Below are 20584 nucleotides of genomic sequence, written 5' to 3' on the forward strand. Positions count from 1 at the left end.
CAATTGGTCAATTCCACGAGATCTGCTACTTGCGTTTAATGTAGAACGGCCTTTGAGTTCCACTTTTGTGGAAATACGGCTAAAACCAGCGGCTGAAACCGTCGTAAAAATTTACATTAGGATGGCCGCTCTCAGGTTTCTCTCTGATTATACTTTGATAAATATTATACATTTTATACGCATTTTACCGTAAAAAACAGTAAAATGTAAAAAACTCTAGAAAATGCTCGAATAACCCAACCCTGATTCCTACTTTGCTCATTTTTCTTTCCCTATACGCAGTAGGGTTCTTTTCTCAATTTGAACCGAGTATAAAATCGCGTTATTATAGTGATTGTTTTCCCTTCAAGCCTATGTCACACTACCGTTTGGGATTGAGATTGGATTGAAATTTGACCAATCAGAAGAAAGAAAACCAATCTTAAGTTTAGTGATCTTCGCTCTGATTGGCCAAATTGCAATCCAATCTCAATCCAAATCCGTAGTGTGACATAGGCTTCAGATTGCACCACATGAAGGTAGGTCAAGTACGCGACGTACGTAGCTCTCTCTTTCGGCGACAAGACGAAGGGAATCCCTTTACGCTGATCCGATCATCTTCCTGTCACTTATTTACTTAATTTTGATCACGCTTTTGCCATGGCCGTAGGTGACCTCAAAACAGACAAGGGTGTCGAGGACCTCAATACCTACTTAGCTGATCGCAGTTATATTGAGGGGTAAGTTTACTTTTAGCGTCTTTGCTCTCTCTCTCTCGCTCTCCGCAAAACTGTCTTCCCGGTACACGTGCTTCCGTGTATCGGCATTCGATGGATTTTGTTCTCATCTCTGATGTATCATGACGTTTCTTATATATTTCTTGCAAAAGAGACAATTCACTTCGCTGCGAGACATTAAAGGCTATAAATGAAATAAAGAATGCTACAAATATCGCATTCCCCTATTTCATTTATAGCCTTTAATGTCGTAAGCGTGGTCATGTTTCCCCGTGTCATGTATGAACATGTGGCACCGAACAGATATACATGCACGCACACACTTTACATTTATTTTTGCATTTTTGATTATCTTTTCGATGAGTGTTTTTATAGAAACAATTTTTTTTTTTTTTTTAACCAGTTTAAGTTTCTACAATTTTTATTTATTGTCCATCCGTTATTTATGTAAAAAGTTATTTGTGACAAGAATACAATTCGAAAGATTTTATGTGTATCAAATATGTATAATTCAACAACATTGAAACATATGGAAACTTATAAATACTATTATAAATGGTTTTTCATACCAAAAGAACAATATTGATCGTTCTGCTCTTGATAAATGTTGTGTATAAATTTGTAATAATCATACAATACTCTCAAGTTATAAAGAATTAATGTTGAAAGAAAAAATAATATATAGAGGACTTTATACTCTTGATAGGTGGCAACCAACTCAGGCTGATGTTGCAGTACTTGAGGCTCTTGGAAAAACACCGACATCTTCAAATCCTCATGTTCTTCGCTGGTACAATCACATAAAGTCTTACGATCTTAAGTCACTTCCTGGTGAAAAGAAAGCCCCGGCTATTTTTTGTATTGCCAACACGGCAAAGGCGAACGACGACGATGATGATTTAGACTTATTCGGCTCAGACGATGAAGAGGACGTGGAAGCTGCAAAAATTAGAGAGGAAAGGTTAAAAGCGTACGCGGAAAAGAAGTCGAAGAAGCCTGCGGTAATCGCCAAGTCGAGTATCGTGCTTGACGTTAAGAGTTGGGGGGATGAAACAGACATGGAAGTGATGGAAAAAGCAGTGAGATCGATCCAGATGGACGGTCTTGTTTGGGGTGCATGTAAGTTACACCTTCATTGTTCAACAGAGACACACATACATATATCTATATATATATATGTGTGTGTGTATATATATATGTATTGTTAAATTGTTTACAAACATAAACCATAAAATATACGCGTAATTCTCTTTACAGCAAAACTTGTCCCAGTGGGCTATGGCATAAACAAGTTACAAATAATGTGCGTGATAGAAGACGAGAAAGTGTCGGTGGATTTGTTAATGGAACAAATTCAAGAAAATGAAGACCTAGTTCAATCCGTAGATATTGCTTCGTTCAACAAAATCTAAAGGAAAGAAACAGCTCATTACTTTTAATATTGGATTAATAAATATTAATTGTTTGTATATATAATTTGTTACTCTCTTAATACACCCAAAGAGTTTTCTATAATGCGGTCTTCGAGAGTAATATAATGCTGCTGTAGCTTCACATTTGCGAGTGTATTTATTTTAATACCTCACACGTATTTTAATAATTGATGTTAATAATATTGCACTCGTAATACGGAGTAATTGAAATAATCATTCGCTTCTGGTACTGTTGTAATGTTAACATATGGACTTTTACTGTTCGCGAAAAAATTAAATTCAAAAGCGCAATATTTCGTGCAATATTAAGCTTTAGATAGCAAATCACTTGGTGTGATATTTGTTATCAGCTGCGTGTAGCTAAGAAAATCACGTCACAAGAAATTTGTTGCTGCGCGACAAGGATTTTTACCGCATTATCGCTCGTATGATGATGTAATGGAATTCTCGAGTTTTAATCCACGTAATGAACGTCACAGATGCATCAATCAGTTGTGTTCATTATTTCTAGGAAAACAGAATTTCTTCAGTTTTTTCCTCGCAATGAGCATATTTTTATTTAAACAATAAAACAAACCACATACAATTATTCCGATATTAATATTACGTACAGACATGCACGAGGATGTAAGCTTTCGTCCTCAGCCATGTCTGCGTTCCTTGCAAACTCGTTCCGAAGGAAAAGTATCAATTGTAGAAGTTCGAGGTCGCGAGAAGCGTGCGCGCGGGCATTGACATTGAACTTAAAGATCCAGTTAGTTGCGGTTCTCGTATTTCTCTTTGAGGTATATAAATATCGAACACGACAGAGTTCGATATGTATTATATTAAAAAAGGCTGTTACGGTTTGCAAAAGCATGCGAGAATTATTTCCAAGGCCCGTCCGCTACGAGAAACAACGCGATTAGGACAACACGCATGTTTTCTCCTTTTTTATCTTCTTCCCGTCGCAGATTTACTTATATATCGTTGGTGAAAGGACGATTCAGAACTCGTTCTTCTCGTTTTTCTTGTTATCTGTTCACAAGTTTTTGAGCGGAAGCATCAATATTTGTATACGTAAAAGACGTTCACAAATGAAAACTAAACGCGAGTGACGCAGAAATTGATTGAAAAATCGGGGACAGATAATTTTTACTCGGATCTTTCTGCTCTATAAATAGTTATAAAATGACTAACATCTAAAGACTAAACATGTAAATAAGAGAGAAAGAGAGAGACGTACAGTTGATAAATATTAAAATAACATAAAAAAAGAAATATCTCTCACAAACTCCAGCCAAGGCATCATAAAAATAGTGAAAAAAGAATTCTCCAGTATAGTCTCTAGTTATGACTATTTGTGTGATTCATGCGGACGTGTATCATAAAAATACTACTGATATATGTATATTGTCTGTAATTTAACATTTTCTCAAATCAATAAATAAAAGAAGAAATGGCAAGATTTCTGCGAGATAAAAATTATCTGCGATGTGCTTTAATTTATCGCTTTAATCAACTTAAAACGAGAGAAGTTCTTGATGACCACAGTTGAAAGAGACAAAAAATTATTTGTTTTTTCGGTTTCTATTTTCGAAATCGGTGCCGCTCTTCTTCTTCTTTTCTGATGCGATAAACGATAATGAAATTCTCGTCCTTCGGTCGCAATGTTTCCCAGACGCTCTTTCCCCGCTCTTTTTGTATCCTCTTGCAACTCTGTCCTTGCCTCTTCCATCGCGCGATCGTCATATATAAGAAAGCAATCGCCGTAGACGACTCGATACCGCGGAATCTTGCGTTAGCCAACGAGCACAGTGATAAACGTTGGCTCTTTGTGGATCATCATCAGCAGCAACATCCCAAAATGTTCGCGAGATTTTTGTGGGCTGTCGCGGCGACAGTCGCGCTATTCTGCGTTTATTCTTACGGTGAGTTATTCACATTTTTTAATGAGAGAACAATGTAATTCATTGTTTTTATATAAAATTTATTATTTTATTATTATATAGAAATATTTTTTTTAAAAAGTCAAGTATTTCTATATAACATTATATTGTTTGTTGAAAATGAAAAATTACTCAATTCAAAGTTTCTTTCTTTCTTTAACTTTATATTTCTACTTTATACTTTGTTTTCATTATTAGCTTCTCACGCTATTGTCGCAAAATATTACGTTTATCATACTACTGTCATACGTCCGTTTTGATGACGTTATATTATATATTTATGTTTTACGTTACGTTTATTATAAAAAGTTTCAGATAACTCCGGACTACTAGCGTATAAACTTGATTAGTTATTTTTTCCTGAAATAAATGCAAATTATTTGTTACATTGTAAGTCTAATTATCAATATTGCAAATATATTGATTAATTAGGATGCTCTAATCGCATTTCTTCACAAGTTCTGTTTTAACGATGCACTACCGATAACAATTGCGGAAACGTCAATTAGCAGCTTCAAAAGATTCTGATGATGTAAAAGTTGTAGGCTATTGTTTCCAATGAAAAACAAAATTTAAGAATAACGAGAAAAATGTCGAATGTAATTATCACAAATGTATTATAATTTTCCTATAATTTTCCTTGATAGCCTCGTTAAACTCAACGATAAATTACATTTAATTATAATCGCCTCTATAATTATCACTGTAATAAAAAAGTACATGAAATAATAATAAAAATAATTTATCTGAATAATAGCACATAATTGTAAATATAGCACATAATAATAAATATATTTAAAGTGAATATGTGTTGTAGAACGTGTTATATACGAAATTATTTTTTCAATCTCTGGAAACTCCGAGAACACCATGTGTATTGATATTACACGAAGACGAAAAATCTAACAGCGCGCGAATTTGGTATTGCACTAGTGCAAGCTACCGAATTCGTTGTAATATAACAGTATCAATGATGGATTTATCACGCGATTGACACGGATCAAAAAGACCTTGACTCCAATAAACAATTTACTTTTTGCTGCGACTATAATGAGAATAATAAGATGATCGATCTGATCTAGAAAGTGAAAACTGATTGACCAAAAATCAAGATTTGAATTTGTCAGTTTGATCGTCGTGATATAATTATAATATATTCGACAGTTCTGAAAAGACTCTGCATTCTAAACGGTCGAGAAATTTAAATAATTTTTTGTCGAAATAATTGTAGTAACAAGGCCCACGCAGAATAAACAAGATATGATCTGAAAACATCGAAGGAACAGGTTTCCATTATGATTGTCACGCGTGGTGGGCGTCTGAACGTGATTTGAATTCACGGGCTGATTTAAGTTATATTTTTAAACATGACACTATGAAACATAATCACGTCCGGTGCAGATACAACGTAAACGCGAACCGTGAAAAAATGCAGAATCCATGTCGCAGAAATCCGACGAACTTCATTGTTTTTTTTTTTTTATTAAAATTTTCTCAAAAACATTCTAAAAGTATTATTGATTATTTCTTTTTATATAATCATCAAATAATTACAAAATTAATTTTTTTATATACTAATACCCGTATATATTAATTTATATACTAATATCCGTTTTATATACTATCTTTTGTTCAGCTCAGTTAGAAGTTCCGCCTGGAGCTGTGTCTCGAGCCTGCATAGGCTGTATATGTGAAGTCAGCTCGGGATGTAACACCACTATCGGATGTTCGGAGTCGGTATGCGGACCGTTCGCCATAACGTGGGGCTATTGGGCTGACGCCGGTAAGCCGACCTTAAACGGCGAGCCAAGCACCAGCAGTGACGGTGAGATATATCTTCCTGATATATATACAGTGTGAACCATTTAACTTAGCACAACGGAATATCGCGAGAGCTATGCATTTTCCAAAAAAATAATTCAGACTAAACTTGCTTGGTTTTGAGGTGGGAACAAAATAGCGTCACTGATTTTTGAGTTAGTGGACGTTTTCAAGGTCATTTCAAAGTCAACTTGTTTTTTTTTTAAATGGAAACCTCTATTTTTCTTTACGATATTTTATTCTATGTAAAAAACAAACAACTTTTATCTGAATCATTTTTTCATCTGACCTCTATAGTCCAAGATAAAAAAAGATTTGTTTTATTATAACATTTTTGTTTTATTTGCAACTGTTTATACCAACTCACCTGTTGATAAGTTTCAATATTTTTTACCAGTTAAGATACTACACTGAAACTTCATTTATTTTCCCTCTCACTTATCTTCTCACTCGATTATCTTCCCATAAAATCTCTCAGTTATATTCCCACTTAGTTTCTTCTCTATCTCCCACTCTTACTTCTTTCTCATTCTCCCTTCTCGCACTTAGCAGAGCAAACGAGGCGCGGAAAACGGCATGATTTGCAGCAGCCAATCACACTGCAATCGTAATGGAAAACCACCTTTACTCCGCAGCAGTAGTGGGATCCCCTCTGAAAGGAAAATAAATAAAGTGCTCATGTTTCATGAGTGGGAAAATAAATGAAGTTTCAGTGTATATGTATATATAACGCTCTTGGACATCTATTTATATACTATACAAGTTTGTTCATTGTGAGAAACGTACAAGCATAGACAAAGTAATTGTTTTTCTCTTGTTGTTAGCTTACCCTCGATGTGTTAACGATCCCTACTGCGCCGCTCGTGCTATACAAGGCTACATGGCTAAATATGCTCAGGTAAAATCAGTTCTGATATTTGTATTATTCGATATTTACTTGGTCTTCACTGATACAACAAATATTTTGCATGCAATAAACAGGATTGCACCGGTAATGGGGTGGTAGACTGCGAAGATTATCTGCGTGTTCATCGACTCGGTGCGGGCGCCTGCACCGGCACATTAAATTCGAAATACGAGAACAAGTTCAAGTTGTGTGTGCGAACGTTTGGACAATAATTATCAGCCAAATTCCCGTAGCATAAAATATCCGAAACAACTCATTTTCTATCATATTTATCAGATATTCAGATGATAATCGTCTTTCAATTCTCTTATTGATACATTGTGATCTACATTAATTCTTTTTTTGTACGCTCGTCTATATTTTATAATTATAAAGAAAGATACAGAGTGCTTTCCAGCAAAACACAGTGTAACACAATGTCCATTAGTGTAGAAAGAGTATATCGGTGTGTCTCACTCACATTAGTAGACACTGTGTTATACGGTGTCTTGCTAAAAAGTACCCAAGTATTGATAAGTATAGGTTGATATAAATATATATATTACACGTATTTTTATAATGTACTCTTTTAGAAAAAAATATAAAAATATATTTTACAAATCTCGCACATTTATATCTCTATATAAAAACCTTTAAAATCAGAAACTCGGACTGAAAGAGTGATCTTAAAAATCGCCCGTTTTGGGATCCTCAAATTTTAAACCAAATACAATCAAACCTCGATAACTCGAATCTCAAGGGAAGAGCTAAAGGCTGCGTTCCGAGTTACGCATATGCGCGCATTTATCTATAGTACACGTGACGTATAGTATAGACATATGCGTAACTCGGAACGCAGCAAAAATCTTCGAGTTGTAGAGGTTTCGAGTTATCGAAGTTTTTTTTCCTTTCCGCGAAGCGAAAGGGAATGAACAAAATTTTCGTCTTAGGCTAGTATTACATTTGTCGTACGACAAAGATTTTAAATATATTGATTGGCTATCAAATAGAGTTCTTTATTGATTGATTGGCTATCAAATAGAGTTCTTTATAAAACTCTATTTGATAACCAATCAACATACTTGGATTTTACCTGGATCTTTGTTTAGAATATATTGTTTAAAATACAGACTTCGAGTCTCGAGTGCTTAAGATTTTATCTACATGTTCTGCCCGTGTTTTTAATAGTTTACTTTGTTCTTGCAAGTTTTCGACAGTAGAGATGTTTTTTATCAAGAAATGATTAATAAACAATCGAAGACTTTCTCTGAAAGTCTGCAACTTTGGAGAAAACGATATTCTGCTAAACACTTCGAAACAGGCCTCTTCATTTTTATGCAGAAGTATTCCTAGCATAATTTGTCGCACGAGTCTCATGGTAAGCTTATCTAATTCAGTGAAGTGGATAATCTGCAAAAGAATTATAAAAATATACAAGAGATGTTTTAAAAACAGATGAACAAAGAGACAATATACATTTACATACTTTTAAAACAGAAAGAGGAAGACCTTTGTTTAAAAACAAGTGAATAAGAAGCTTTATCAAGTTTGTTAGCTGCACCGTATTCAAATCATTCAGTGTCTTCAGTTTATCCCACAATGCGAATTGTATACTTAACTATAACAAACGATTATTAACAGCCACTAACGCAAACGTGTTCTTTGTAAAATAAAATAATTTCAGTCATATCATGCACGTACTTGATACTTTCTGTCAGAATCACATAGTTTCTGTGCCAAAATAGCGTAGTAAAGATTGAACTTTTTTTCCTGAATGCAACAACTCAGGATGACATAAACAACTTCTCTTTGCTGTTGAGTTTTCAAGCCTAGCTGATGTATTTTCTCGAAAGCGTCTAAATAATCCTCCGCTGTCATTAACACGCAAAAAATGTCTCTTCTGATATCGGTGTTCATTCTCTGTTTATGCGCCAGCTCCATTATTTCTTCGCTATACTTTTGTTTTGTCACTTTCGAAGTTTTCTCTAATTTATTCCCGAGACCGGACCAAGCCGAACCTACTACCCACCATTTGCCTCTTTCGTCGGCTAAAATAGGAAAGTGAGCAGTAATCTGTTACTAACAATAGTATGTTACGTATATTTTTTTCTTATCAAGGTATAGATATGTTTTGTATATACCTTCTAGCAAATCTTCTAGAGTTATATTGAACTGTGTAACGATGTTGCCTTTATGAATAAAGTTCTTTAGAATTTTCTTCAAATGTTCTATCCAGGATGAATCATAATGAGGTATTTTGCTCACATTATTGTTTTTTATTGCTAGCAATACATTTAACATAAATTTGACTCTCGAACTAAAATGATACCGGTAAAGTAATATAAAATAATGCATGGACAATTTGAAAGATATAACAATTTTGAAAATAAAATATACATATCTGTTTTTAATACTGGAAAATTGAAAAACTTACTTTTCCTGAGTTGCAGTATTTGCTTTTTGTTGCAAATTTATTATAAACTCCTTTAACGCAACTGGATCATCTTTTCTCAATTGAAACCCTACTGTTTTCAAGATTAATAATATTAGTTCGATTTCTTTTTCTGTAAATTTTGCAGCTAGTTTTTCCAATATCTGATATAAGAGGCGATGACCGTATATCTAATAAAATAGGAACGACAGACAGTAAAGTATAAATATTATGTAAAAAAATTCATAAATATATTACAAAAATTTACTGACAATGTTTTACCTTAAAATTATAGAGATGTGAAATCATAAGGATTATATTATCTAATTGTTTGTTCTCAACACAGTGAGACCCCTCCATTAATTGATCCAACTTTTTCACAAAAGTGAGCAAAAAATGTGCGCCAACTTCTGTACCAACATTGGCATGCAATATAGTGATCAACATCATGTGCTCACAGATGAGACGGTCTGGAGTTGATATTGATGTGATTATACTTTCCATCATTAATTTAGAAAGCAACACATTTACATCATTACGACTGTTTGACATATATATTTCTTCTACCTACAACATATAAAAGTTTTCACAAGTTTTAACTTAAAAGAACATTACTATAAGAGGTTTTTTATTCTTTTTTTACAGATAATAATTAGTTTTTAATTCAATTATATTGCTATTATATTTAAGTGTAGCATCTTTTGTTGACAATCAATTACCTCCTTTGCAATGGTGTACATATTTTGCTCTGCTAATTTGTTTAAAATACCCTTCAATTGTCTCTGCAATCTATGAGTTCTCTCATTATCTAAAGAAACATCTGTGTTTACAACACGTGCAGCAGGTGGTACATATCTGTCTGATACTACATTGCCCTGTTTGTCTCTCTGTCTGCCATAAATGTCTTCCCATAAACCATCATTATTGTTTGATTTTTCTGAGATATCATTGTGGCTTTCCTCTTTATTTTCTGTTTCTTCATTATCTAATTTAAGATTTAAATCACTTGTTTCTTCTTCTAAAATCTCATCATCTTGATCTAAATTTTCATCAAATAAGATATTTTCATCTTCTTCATTCTGTTTGGAATCATCTATTCTATTTTGAATCATGTTTTTCTGGCTGTTATTTCTATCATCTATCATACTTTTTTCCTCATTCTGTTTCTCATCTTCATCTTCGTTATCACTAATAACCATGTTCAAGTCCTCCTTGAATTCTACGTTCAAGCCAGTCTGCAACAGCTGTTTTTCAGTTTCAGCTAAATAATTTCTATTCTCCGAATCACAAAAATCTAAAAGATCTAAGCAAATGCTAAGAAAATATAAAACGTCGAGTTGTTCCAAAATTTTGAGCATTTTTCAATAGCATTATCACATGTGACACATGTACGTACAAAAAATATTGTACAAATAAAAACATCAACCACCTAACCTAATTATATATGAACATTTTTTTACAGAAGCTAAATGAGTCGATACAATAAGATTTTAATTTCATTAAAAAACGCTCTTCCGAACAACTCTATTTTTGAAAGTATAATATTAAATACAAATATATTTATAAAACTACTGTAACAATTACACAAATAAAGGATACAATCTAAACCATCTGACACGAAAGACTTCGAAATAGATTTGCTCTTGCGTTTGTTTAGCTTCAATTGTTTCTCTAAGTGCTTTATTATTTTATCTTCTTCCAGGTTATCCAGTTTCAATTGTTTTGTTTTCCGTTTCTTCATTCTTTTTTCCGCTTTATCTTCCTTTTTACGTTTTTGTTGTATTTGCATTTGTTCAACATCGACTTTTTTGTAGTTCTTCGTCATTGTATCATTAGTTTTTAATACTTGATTGGAAGTATCAAAAGTTTCCTCCTTTTTCTTTTTTTGATTAAACAAAACATCTCCGTTTTTCGAGCGTTGTTTTTGATAATACGCGGCTCTGTTTATCTTCTTCTGTTGCCTTTTTTCCTTGCGTAATTGCTTACGTGTTTTTTCTATCGGTCTAATCTTCTTAAGTTTGTTTTTTTCATACACTCTTTTACGCTGAACGCGTCCCATTTTGCAAAATATCCCTTTTTTTCAATTACTGTACAATCACAATACTTTTACGTACAAGAAATTTTTATTTTATCAACTAATTGGTTTGGTTTGATTTGGTGCAAAGATGGCTCAGTGAACCGAGTTAAGTTAGGTTTAGTGCTATTATGGCCATAGACATACCTATAAAAAATAGATTGCGCGTTCTCTATCTTCTCTGTGGAGAAGAAATGGTCCAACCTCAGACAAGGATAGATACTTTGTATCCTTGTTTAGTGACGCGATGATTGGTGGACAAGAAAAGTAGTAGAAATAAGAAATAGCAGTAGGCGATTGACAGTCAATAAGTAGTTATAGTATGGATTAATTTCAATCCGTTATTATTTGTTAAAAATCATTAGTATAAATTTGAAAAAATAATTGAATGTAACAAAAAATACAAAAAATAACAGAAGTGTTACAGAACCGGTTCCTAAACAAAGCCGTTACATCTGTAGTTATGTAGCGTTATCTGGGAATCAATTCTGTATCTACACTCGATTCAAATAGAGAAGAGAATTTCGACGGACAAAAACGCGTTCGTTTCGCGCACTTCCCCTACAAAAAAGTTGTGACGTCGTACACATAGCGGCGGTTCTGGCTTGTGTAAGTTTCCCCACCGCTCGATGCTCACGTTGCTCTCTGCTCGATCTTGCAACTCTGTTGCACCAAACCAAACCACCAGTCATTAAAACATTGAAGAAAAGAAGTTGACGAGTGTACATTACTACATAACTGTGTGATTATTAAATTCAAATCACAATGAAACAATTAGGTATGATGATTAAAACTATTTTTTATGTTTGTTCTTTTCTCATGTTTACATTTAACCTGTGTTTTTAATTCTCATTTCTAATATTTTCTCTATTGTGCTCAGGCCCTAACAAAACAAAGTTAGTTTTATTATTATTATTTGTGTTGATTAAATGTCTTAATTATTTTTTATAATGTATGCATGTGTGTAATAGACTAGTAAAATAAAAGAAATTATAATCTGTAATCTACAATGTAATGATTTTTATTTGTAGCAAATAAAAAAAATCCTGGAAAAGTACAAATTGATAAACAAATATTACAAAAATATTCTAAAGGTCCTGGAATTGACTTAAAAGAAAAAACAAGTGCAATAAAAAATAAAGTGCTCAGAGCAAAAGTAAAACACAAAGAACAAGCTATAGAGAAGGCGATTGAAGCTTCCGCCAGAACAGAATTATTATTGACAGAAGAAAATGGCTATTTAGAAGCTGATCCTGGAGAAATCACTACTGAATATAAACAAAAGCAAATTGTGAATAATGTAGATATAACAAGTGCAGCCAAACAATTTAAATTAGATCTGCAGTTTGGCCCATATTGCTTCAAATATACCAGAAATGGTAGACATTTACTTTTGGGTGGAAAACAAGGTCATGTGGCAGCTTTTGATTGGGTGACAAAAAAACTAGCTTGTGAAATGAATGTAATGGAGTCTGTGCATGATGTCACATGGTTGCATTTGGAAACTATGTTTGCAGTAGCACAGAAAGATTGGGTTTATATATATGACAATCAAGGAGTAGAGTTACACTGTTTGAAAAGAATGAATGGTGTGACGAAATTAGAATTTTTGCCATATCACTTTTTATTAGCCAGTGGGTCTAAAGATGGTAATATGGCTTGGTTGGATGTATCTATAGGCAAGCTCGTCGCCCGTTACAATTCACATCTAGGCCGAATATCTGTAAATTTTATAAAAATTTCTTTTTTTACAAAGTCATGTTAGTATTTTATTCAATGTTTATACAAGTCATTATTACATTCCGATAGGTGATGACACAGAATCCAAGTAATGCGGTATTATGTGTGGGTGATTCAAAAGGAATAGTCTCTATGTGGTCTCCAAACTCTGTTAAACCATTAGCAAAATTACTCTGTCATCACCAACCAATCATGACATGTACTGTTCATCCATATGGAACTTACATGGCAACTAGTAGTATAGATAAATCTGTCAAGATATTTGACATTAGACAGTTAACAGGACCAGTAAGTCATGTGCATCTTCGTTCTGCTGCTCATCATATGTGTTATAGTCAACGTGGTTTGCTTGCACTTTCAATGGGTAATGTGGTAGAAGTTTACAGGTATAGAAATTTACTATGTAATATATATATATATATACCCTGATAGGAAAACATTTACAAAATTATGTGACAAAATCTTGCACTAAAATTAAAATTTGCAATTATACAGATATATTTTAGGAAAGAGATGTACAAACATAGATCTTTTATCAAATATTTGTAGGTGTTTGCAAAATTACTGTCCAAATATTATTTCGGCAAAAGAATAAAGATATGGCGAATCATCTTAGTGCAATCATTGCAAAATCGTCGTTATTCATGATGCCATTTTTGTGCAGTATTTTCACAATTTGCCTATTAGGGTATATATTCGCGCGCGCGCGTGTGTATAACTGTATTTAATTACTTTTACACACAGGAATATGTTAGCGTTATTATTCATACATTTTTTTTTTATCAGGGAAACATCCGGTGATTTTACGCCATATTTGCGACACAAGATTGCTCGCAATATATGTTGTGTAAAATTTTGTCCGTACGAAGATATATTAGGAATTTCTACAACAAATGAATTTTCATCTCTTTTGGTGCCAGGGAGTGCAGAAGCAAATTATGATGCATTCGAAGTTAATCCTTTCCAAACTAAGAGTCAGAGGAGAGAGGCAGAAGTAAAGGCACTTTTAGAGAAAATACAACCAGAATTTATTACTCTCGATTCGACTGATGTTGTTGAAGTTGATACAGATACTTTGAAGAACAAAGTAGAAGCAAAGAAAAACATTTTGGTAAATAAAAAAAGCAAACTACCGACTAATTAAGTATCTCAGTCAATTATGATATTTTAAAGCACACAATTAAATATTTTCATTTTTCAGTATATTAAACCAAAATCAATTGACTTCAAACCTCGACAGACAAAAGCTAAGGGTAAAAATGGTATTGCCAAGATAATAAAAAATAAAAAGATAATAAAAGAATTAAATCGTCGAGTAAGCATACTTATAAATTAAACATTGATGAATTGTATATTTATATGAATGTTTGCTTATGCAATTATCTGACTGACTATCTTTTATTCTTATCTATAGGAAATAATCAAAGATTATATTTGTGAAGCACGGAAAGAGACATCGGAAAAGACAGACAATCAAAAGAATTACGGTATATTAAATAGGTTTCTTAAAAAAAAACAATAAAGTGTAACATATTTGTATGATTGTATGTATTTACATAAATTATATAAATTGAGAAGAGAAGAAAAAGTATTGCTTATTTTGTATAATGCTGTCATCTATAACAAGATAATATTCCATCAACTATACACAGTATGTTCAATATTATACAACATCGTTATCTTGCTGAGAAGTACAGAATTTTCTTTTAAACGCGCGCATGCGCGCACACACACGTGTATATGCACACACAAATCATTGTGTGTATATAATATATATATATATATGTATAGGAGAATTCTTACCTGATATCACTTATTTGTCGGTCGGTTTTTCTTCTTTGTTGAGTTTTTGTTCAAGTTTCTGAAATTCTTTATTACTAATTTTATCTGTTTCATCTTCTACTTGTATAACACCAAGTACTTCAGGTATATAAAATTGCATCATATTTTGTACACCATTCTTCAATGTTACTACAGAACTTGGGCAATTGGTACAAGAGCCTTGCATTTTTAATTTTACGATACCTTCTTCAAACCCCTGTTACATTTACGAATAATTAGTGTAAACGTGTACGTGTATATACAGTGTTTGAAAACTTTTGACATAGATGAAGTATAGAGATAGATTGAGTAAAACTGAATAGAAAAGTTATTTGCTATTTTGCGAAATTCGCAATAATTAATAACGTTATATTTAAAAACGTTTTTTTGATAGCTAAAAAAGCACACTACATAAATATCTCAATACTTCATTATTTGTGGATTGTCACTGAGAGTCCATATATTATATAAAATTTGGAAAAATACCATGAATACAATATCACCACCATCCTCTTGAACTGTAGGGCGTATCCGTGTGTCCAGTAATTCTTTTATCATCTGAACAACTTCATCGTCATCATTAATTTCTACAACCACAGTAAGTGATATTCGATACTGTATATTATTATATATAATTTTCCTTATATATATTTACATATATAATTTTTATAGTACTACATATCTGTATACTCCTATAAAATATATAAAATTTGATTGTAAATACGTGTATCTACTGCAGATGAAGTTTGAGAAGTTTTGTCTATGACTGGCAATCCACTTGCGAAGAAATCCATAATAGTAGCAAAAATCTCTGGTTTCAATACTTTCCATTCAACATCTTCATCAACTTTTGTAATTGTAATAAAGTCAGGTCCAAAAAATACTGCTTTTACACCTTCAATTCTAAATAACATCTTGGCAAGTGGTGAACAATATGCATCTTTGATATTTGGGAAATCTTTTGTACATCCTTCTCCTAATACTGATATTCCTGGGATGAATTTTAAGCTGTTTGGATTTGGTGTATCTTGCGTTTGAATAAACATATTACACTTCTGTTGATTAAATACATAAGGTTTATATTTAGGTTTATATTTAGAAAATACAGTTGTATTGCCATATAAGTTTTTAACACCACTGAGAAAAGACCTGAAATAAAATTTTTCATTATATATTACAGTAAGAGCATAACATCACTAATTTTATAGTTTTCAGAACCATAAGTGCATGTACACATGAATATTTATATTTCATTCATATATATACAATACACATTTAGTAAAACTTTTAGTAAATACATATAGCGATTCTATATAAGTATTGAATTTAATGTTTTTAAAGTATTTATTACAAAGAAAATAATAAATAATATATTCAACTCACGTTGAATAATCTTGTGTGGATAATATTTTACTAATTGCAGATATACATTGTTTTGAATTCAGTTTGTTTGATAACCTAAAAAAATCAGAAATGCTTACAAAATATCAAATATTTATGTTATTTCTGAACATATACGTACCTATTATATGTTGAAATTCCATAAAACACAGATTTTGTGCAAGTTATCTTTAAAACTTTATCCATTTTATAAACTTTCGAGTTCTTAGGGAGAGGTCAGATGGTGTGGAACGTGCGTAAAGCCTATGTGACATTACGGATTAAGGGCCTTCTACAATGAGATATTAAAGAGCCGTCTACAATGGAGAGTTGTAGGCCGTAACAGTAAGAAATTGACAAATCACAATCGATTATTCTTCTGTACTTTGTCTGTGATTGGTCAATTTCTTACTATTACGGCCTACAACTCTTCATTGTAGACGACCCTTAATAAATCAAAAGTCAGAAGCAAGAAATTGACTAATCACAATCGATTATTCTTCTGTGATTTGACTGTGATTGGTCAATTTCTTACGACTTACAGCTTACGACTGTATTGTAGAACAGGCCTACAATACATTGCGCTACAATATGGATATGATATTGCAGCGCAATTTTGCTAAAGATTTTTTTGTTGTTGTTGCTTTGATATTGCATTCATATTGCATATATGCATTTACATTGCGCAATTACTTTGCAATAGTACAATATTGCAATAAGATATGTTTGCAATCTTTTTGCAATCTTTCTGTGCCGTATGAGAAGTAAGTGTAATTTGAATAAATTTAAATATAGTAATATTATTTCTCGAGAGAGATTTTGATTTTTTTTAATAATTGAGTCCTGCGGTAAAAACATGATAAATAATTCTTTTATTAGTTATAAAAAATATAATGAATATATTGAGAAAACAAATAAAAAGAGAAAAGAGAGAAACTTTACGTCGTGTTTTCCTTTTTTATTTCTTCTTTTCAATAGATGTATACATATTTCTCAACAAATTGCGCACTTTTCTCGCAATTTATACAAATTTCGAAATTCATTAAAATGGCATCTTTTTAGCACCTTGACAGTCGACATTGAGCTATAAACATTGTGTGATATAGACTTAGGAATGTATGACGGAGCCTTTCTGAGGAAAAGAAATATATATATATATATACTGCCTTTAATTTGAGAAGAGAATTTTACTGCGCATAATAGAAGAAAAACGGGCAAAGTGAGAATAGCGTTGCGTGCAGAATTGGCGAGACACTTGCTGAGCCAATGTAAAGTGGAAAGACTTTCTAGTAGAGATGGGCAAAACAAACAAGTTTTTGTCTTCCGGTTTCTCTTCTCAAATTGAACGCAGTATAGAAGAATGTGACGAACAAAACTCTATACAAAAATATATATTATGTAAGCCGAATGCCGACAAACGTAATCAAGATTTACCGAAGTCAGTGTCTTGATCCTCCTACATCTCTAATCACTTTTTTTCTTATCTTCATTATACAAGTACTGCTATAGATGCGTTTGCTTTGGATGCTTTGGACGCGCTTTGAGCGTCACAATCTTTGTCCTATATTTAGGGCGATGTCCCATTGAGCGGAAATCTATAGCGGAACGGAATGTGCGGAACCGGCTCGACCAATCGTAACCACAGAAAAAGCGAAGGAAAGAAAACGGAATGGCTATGATTGGTCGAGCTGGTTCCGCACATTCCGTTCCGCTATATATTTCCGCTCAATGGGACATCGCCCTAACGCTTCAAGCTCATAAGTGTCCAAGGCGAACGCATCCTATACTCGGTTCATTGAAAGAATAGAACACTACTCGCGCATAAGGAAGGAAAAGCGGTCAAAGTGGGGATATTGCCCCACGTCGCTACTGTCAGTACCGTAAACATAGATACAGCATGTTCACGCCCGAATTTAGATTTCAGTGGATTAAATAATTTTTCATTTTAATGTACTATCAAGTTTTTTAACATAATTAAATGTAAATGTGTAATCAAGTAATTAAATGTAATCAAAATATAAATCAAAACGTTTATATAAGTGTGAAGTGCTATACGAGCGATACAGCACTGTGGAGTGGAGAGGCTTTCTGATAGGAGAGATACGCAGAACAGACGCATTTTTGTCCATGAGTGTCCTATTCTCTCGTTGAACCAAGTATACGTCTATATATTTCTAAGTCCATGTCGTGCAAGTGTTCAGCGATACATCGGTAATATAGCAATGTCTACTTTACCGACTGAATATTACTTATCTGCAGGAAGCATAACATCTATTTTACCGACTGCAGAAAAACATATATTCTACCGCTGTCAGAGGTGTTAAACTTCGTTATACATATATACAGTTGTATATACAGAATGTCCAGCAATTAGTGTAACATTTCTTGTAGACAGGTAGAGGGAATAATTCTAAGTCGAAGAGTCTTATGCCATTTTGCAAGATTTGCAATAATTACCGAGATTTTAATTAACAAATATCCGCGAATAAGCGTGCATCGGGCTGTCTTACGCGCGTAAGACAATTCGGCGCGCTTTGAGCGGTTATTTTTTATTATGTATATGTTATAATATGTGCTGTTATATTAGCTCCTTCCATACGTTGCTACAGTTAACACCGTGAGCGCCATCTTTGTTAATTAAGATCTCGAGAATTATTGTGAATCTCGCAAAATGGTGTAAGACTTTTCGACTCGTTATCAGTTTTATTCTTTCTACTTGCCTACGAGAAATTTCACAAGGTCGGACACCCTGTATATATACAGGATGTCCTAAAAATTTTGATCAAGCCAAAGTGTGAATGTAAATTGCGTTAATCTGAACAGAAAAGTTATATACCATTTTGCAAAATTTGCAATAGTTATTGAATAGTTAATTAATAAGTGTGACTCAATGAGCTCGCGAGAAGAGATAGTCTGGACTCTGTTGTAGGCGTATACGCTTATCAGCTGTAAAGAAAGATAGTTTAACTTCATTCAATATTCCCAACGAGAGACAGAGTAAACAAGCAAGCGCAACGTGTGACGTGTGGCATGTGACAGCGATCAGCTGTTATTAAGCGGTATAGAGAAAATAGCAATAGGATAAGAAGGCTTTTTGCTCGCGATCATGTGATTCTCACGGCGGTGTAACGCAGAAAACAGCGACAAGCGATACAGAAAAAGCGTGTGATACAGAAAAATAAGACAGACATCTACTCGTCCAATTAAAAGTACTATCTTTTTCATGTGTGTGACAGAAGGAAATAAAAGCGTTATTATTTTCTTATTTTTTCGCGGAAAGTAATCTTCTCAACTGCTTTTTCCGTACCGCCGAATATCAGCTAATCGCAAGAAGCTGTCACACGTCGCGCTTGCTTGTTTACTCCGTCTCTTGTTACTAAGAACATTGCATAAAGTAAGCCATCTTTCTTTACAGCTGATAAGCATACACGTCTACAGAGTCCGGATCATCTCTTTCCGCGCGCTCATTAGGTCACATTTAGTAATTAACTATTCAATAACTATTGCAAATTTTGCAAAATATTATATAACTTTTTTGCTCAGATTGACGCTAGCTACCTTCACATTTTGGCTTGGTCAAAATTTTTGAGACATCCTGTATAGTTTTTGCTTTGTGTTTCGCGTTTGTCCTAATTATCTTGAACGGACCAGTCTTTATTTTACGAATCTGCGACGATGAATCGCTAGATTTATGATACACGTTTTTTGTCATTCAAAAAAAGACGATGAGAATGATCGCGGTGTAATATACTTTACACTTATTCTGATTGTTTGAACAAGATGATCAGTTCTCGTTTTACGCAGCATGACAAGACGAAACACACATACACGCTCTTTCTTTCCTCGTTACTTTATCTCGTATGTGTTCTAGCTAATAAAACAGACTTGTCCTATGAGAAATCGACGAAGTGCAGAGAATTGATAAAGTTCAAGGTTATACTATTTCTTTTTTCAATTCTTCTTTGATTCGTTCAATTTTCCCAAGGTTTCACAACGATTTCACAATTGTAATATACATGTTGCGTGTATAATTTCCACGTTCTCCAAACAAGCGCACAATCGTTGCGCGCGCGCCGATCTCGAAGATCTATATATATTGCATCTACGCGATATACATATATAATTTGTTATAAAATAATAAGACGCACGTTGTAAGTATACTAAAATCTCTATGAGAGACAATTAGACTCACCTCTACAGTGATAACACACTTTAATAAATTTCGCCGCGAGATAATTCTAAGCAAGTCTTTACCTCTCTTTAGTAAGAAAAAAAAAATAAAGAACATCCAGTTTAGATTTTTAGAATCACCGTAAATTGTGTTATTTGATCGAAGTGTCTAAGCAGAGACCTC

General features: G+C 33.2%; 5 protein-coding genes across 6 annotated transcripts; 3 read left to right on the forward strand and 2 right to left on the reverse strand.

The window, feature by feature from the left end:
- Positions 1–537: 537 nt before the first annotated feature.
- LOC109851660 (elongation factor 1-beta') lies at positions 538–2272 on the forward strand. Its single transcript, XM_020421945.1, has 3 exons — positions 538–719; positions 1423–1835; positions 1974–2272. Exons 1-3 carry the CDS (start codon positions 640–642, stop codon positions 2126–2128), a joined length of 648 nt encoding a protein of 215 aa, XP_020277534.1. The 5' UTR covers positions 538–639; the 3' UTR covers positions 2129–2272.
- A 1599-nt stretch (positions 2273–3871) lies between these two features.
- LOC109851659 (lysozyme-like) lies at positions 3872–7342 on the forward strand. Its single transcript, XM_020421944.1, has 4 exons — positions 3872–4059; positions 5714–5902; positions 6723–6796; positions 6880–7342. Exons 1-4 carry the CDS (start codon positions 3996–3998, stop codon positions 7015–7017), a joined length of 465 nt encoding a protein of 154 aa, XP_020277533.1. The 5' UTR covers positions 3872–3995; the 3' UTR covers positions 7018–7342.
- On the reverse strand, positions 7143–11552 carry LOC109851655 (nucleolar MIF4G domain-containing protein 1 homolog). Its single transcript, XM_020421940.1, has 8 exons — positions 10815–11552; positions 9935–10518; positions 9498–9782; positions 9219–9406; positions 8926–9101; positions 8486–8832; positions 8271–8402; positions 7143–8194 (listed from the first exon to the last, which is right to left on the reverse strand). The coding sequence occupies exons 1-8, from the start codon at positions 11272–11274 to the stop codon at positions 7904–7906; spliced, it is 2463 nt and encodes an 820-aa protein (XP_020277529.1). The 5' UTR covers positions 11275–11552; the 3' UTR covers positions 7143–7903.
- A 339-nt stretch (positions 11553–11891) lies between these two features.
- LOC109851656 (WD repeat-containing protein 46) lies at positions 11892–14562 on the forward strand. Its single transcript, XM_020421941.1, has 6 exons — positions 11892–12067; positions 12321–13012; positions 13099–13415; positions 13816–14140; positions 14231–14344; positions 14444–14562. The coding sequence occupies exons 1-6, from the start codon at positions 12055–12057 to the stop codon at positions 14549–14551; spliced, it is 1569 nt and encodes a 522-aa protein (XP_020277530.1). The 5' UTR covers positions 11892–12054; the 3' UTR covers positions 14552–14562.
- On the reverse strand, positions 14561–16492 carry LOC109851657 (NFU1 iron-sulfur cluster scaffold homolog, mitochondrial-like). 2 transcript variants are annotated; one of them, XM_020421943.1, is made up of 6 exons: positions 16373–16492; positions 16234–16308; positions 15575–15999; positions 15337–15437; positions 14833–15067; positions 14608–14646 (listed from the first exon to the last, which is right to left on the reverse strand). In XM_020421943.1, exons 1-5 carry the CDS (start codon positions 16435–16437, stop codon positions 14843–14845), a joined length of 891 nt encoding a protein of 296 aa, XP_020277532.1. In that variant the 5' UTR covers positions 16438–16492; the 3' UTR covers positions 14608–14646; positions 14833–14842. The 2 variants fall into 2 exon arrangements, with proteins under 2 accessions (XP_020277531.1, XP_020277532.1); XM_020421942.1 differs by having other exon boundaries at positions 14561–15067.
- Between the last annotated feature and the right edge of the window lie 4092 nt (positions 16493–20584).

This window comes from Pseudomyrmex gracilis, unplaced genomic scaffold, assembly GCF_002006095.1.
Source record: "Pseudomyrmex gracilis isolate BER0280 unplaced genomic scaffold, ASM200609v1 scaffold_18, whole genome shotgun sequence".
In the NCBI taxonomy this organism is placed as follows: Eukaryota; Metazoa; Arthropoda; class Insecta; order Hymenoptera; family Formicidae; genus Pseudomyrmex; species Pseudomyrmex gracilis.

Bases quoted from the DNA above. Each gene is read 5' to 3' on its own strand.
- LOC109851660 (XM_020421945.1), top strand. From the start codon at position 640: ATGGCCGTAGGTGACCTCAAAACAGACAAGGGTGTCGAGGACCTCAAT. The intron at 720-1,422 runs GTAAGTTTACTT...TACTCTTGATAG, and splicing joins GATCGCAGTTATATTGAGGG to GTGGCAACCAACTCAGGCTG. The intron at 1,836-1,973 runs GTAAGTTACACC...TTCTCTTTACAG, and splicing joins CGGTCTTGTTTGGGGTGCAT to CAAAACTTGTCCCAGTGGGC.
- LOC109851656 (XM_020421941.1), top strand. The intron at 13,416-13,815 runs GTATAGAAATTT...TTTTTTTATCAG, and splicing joins AATGTGGTAGAAGTTTACAG to GGAAACATCCGGTGATTTTA. The intron at 14,141-14,230 runs GTAAATAAAAAA...TTCATTTTTCAG, and splicing joins AAGCAAAGAAAAACATTTTG to TATATTAAACCAAAATCAAT.
- LOC109851655 (XM_020421940.1), bottom strand. From the start codon at position 11,274: ATGGGACGCGTTCAGCGTAAAAGAGTGTATGAAAAAAACAAACTTAAG. The intron at 10,519-10,814 runs GTATCCTTTATT...GCATTTGCTTAG, and splicing joins CGTGTCAGATGGTTTAGATT to ATCTTTTAGATTTTTGTGAT. The intron at 8,833-8,925 runs GTATATACAAAA...TTCCTATTTTAG, and splicing joins TCTAGAAGATTTGCTAGAAG to CCGACGAAAGAGGCAAATGG.
- LOC109851659 (XM_020421944.1), top strand. From the start codon at position 3,996: ATGTTCGCGAGATTTTTGTGGGCTGTCGCGGCGACAGTCGCGCTATTC. The intron at 5,903-6,722 runs GTGAGATATATC...TCTTGTTGTTAG, and splicing joins GCCAAGCACCAGCAGTGACG to CTTACCCTCGATGTGTTAAC. The intron at 6,797-6,879 runs GTAAAATCAGTT...TGCAATAAACAG, and splicing joins ACATGGCTAAATATGCTCAG to GATTGCACCGGTAATGGGGT.
- LOC109851657 (XM_020421942.1), bottom strand. From the start codon at position 16,437: ATGGATAAAGTTTTAAAGATAACTTGCACAAAATCTGTGTTTTATGGA. The intron at 16,309-16,372 runs GTACGTATATGT...TGATTTTTTTAG, and splicing joins GGAATTTCAACATATAATAG to GTTATCAAACAAACTGAATT. The intron at 16,000-16,233 runs GTGAGTTGAATA...ATTTTATTTCAG, and splicing joins TCCACACAAGATTATTCAAC to GTCTTTTCTCAGTGGTGTTA.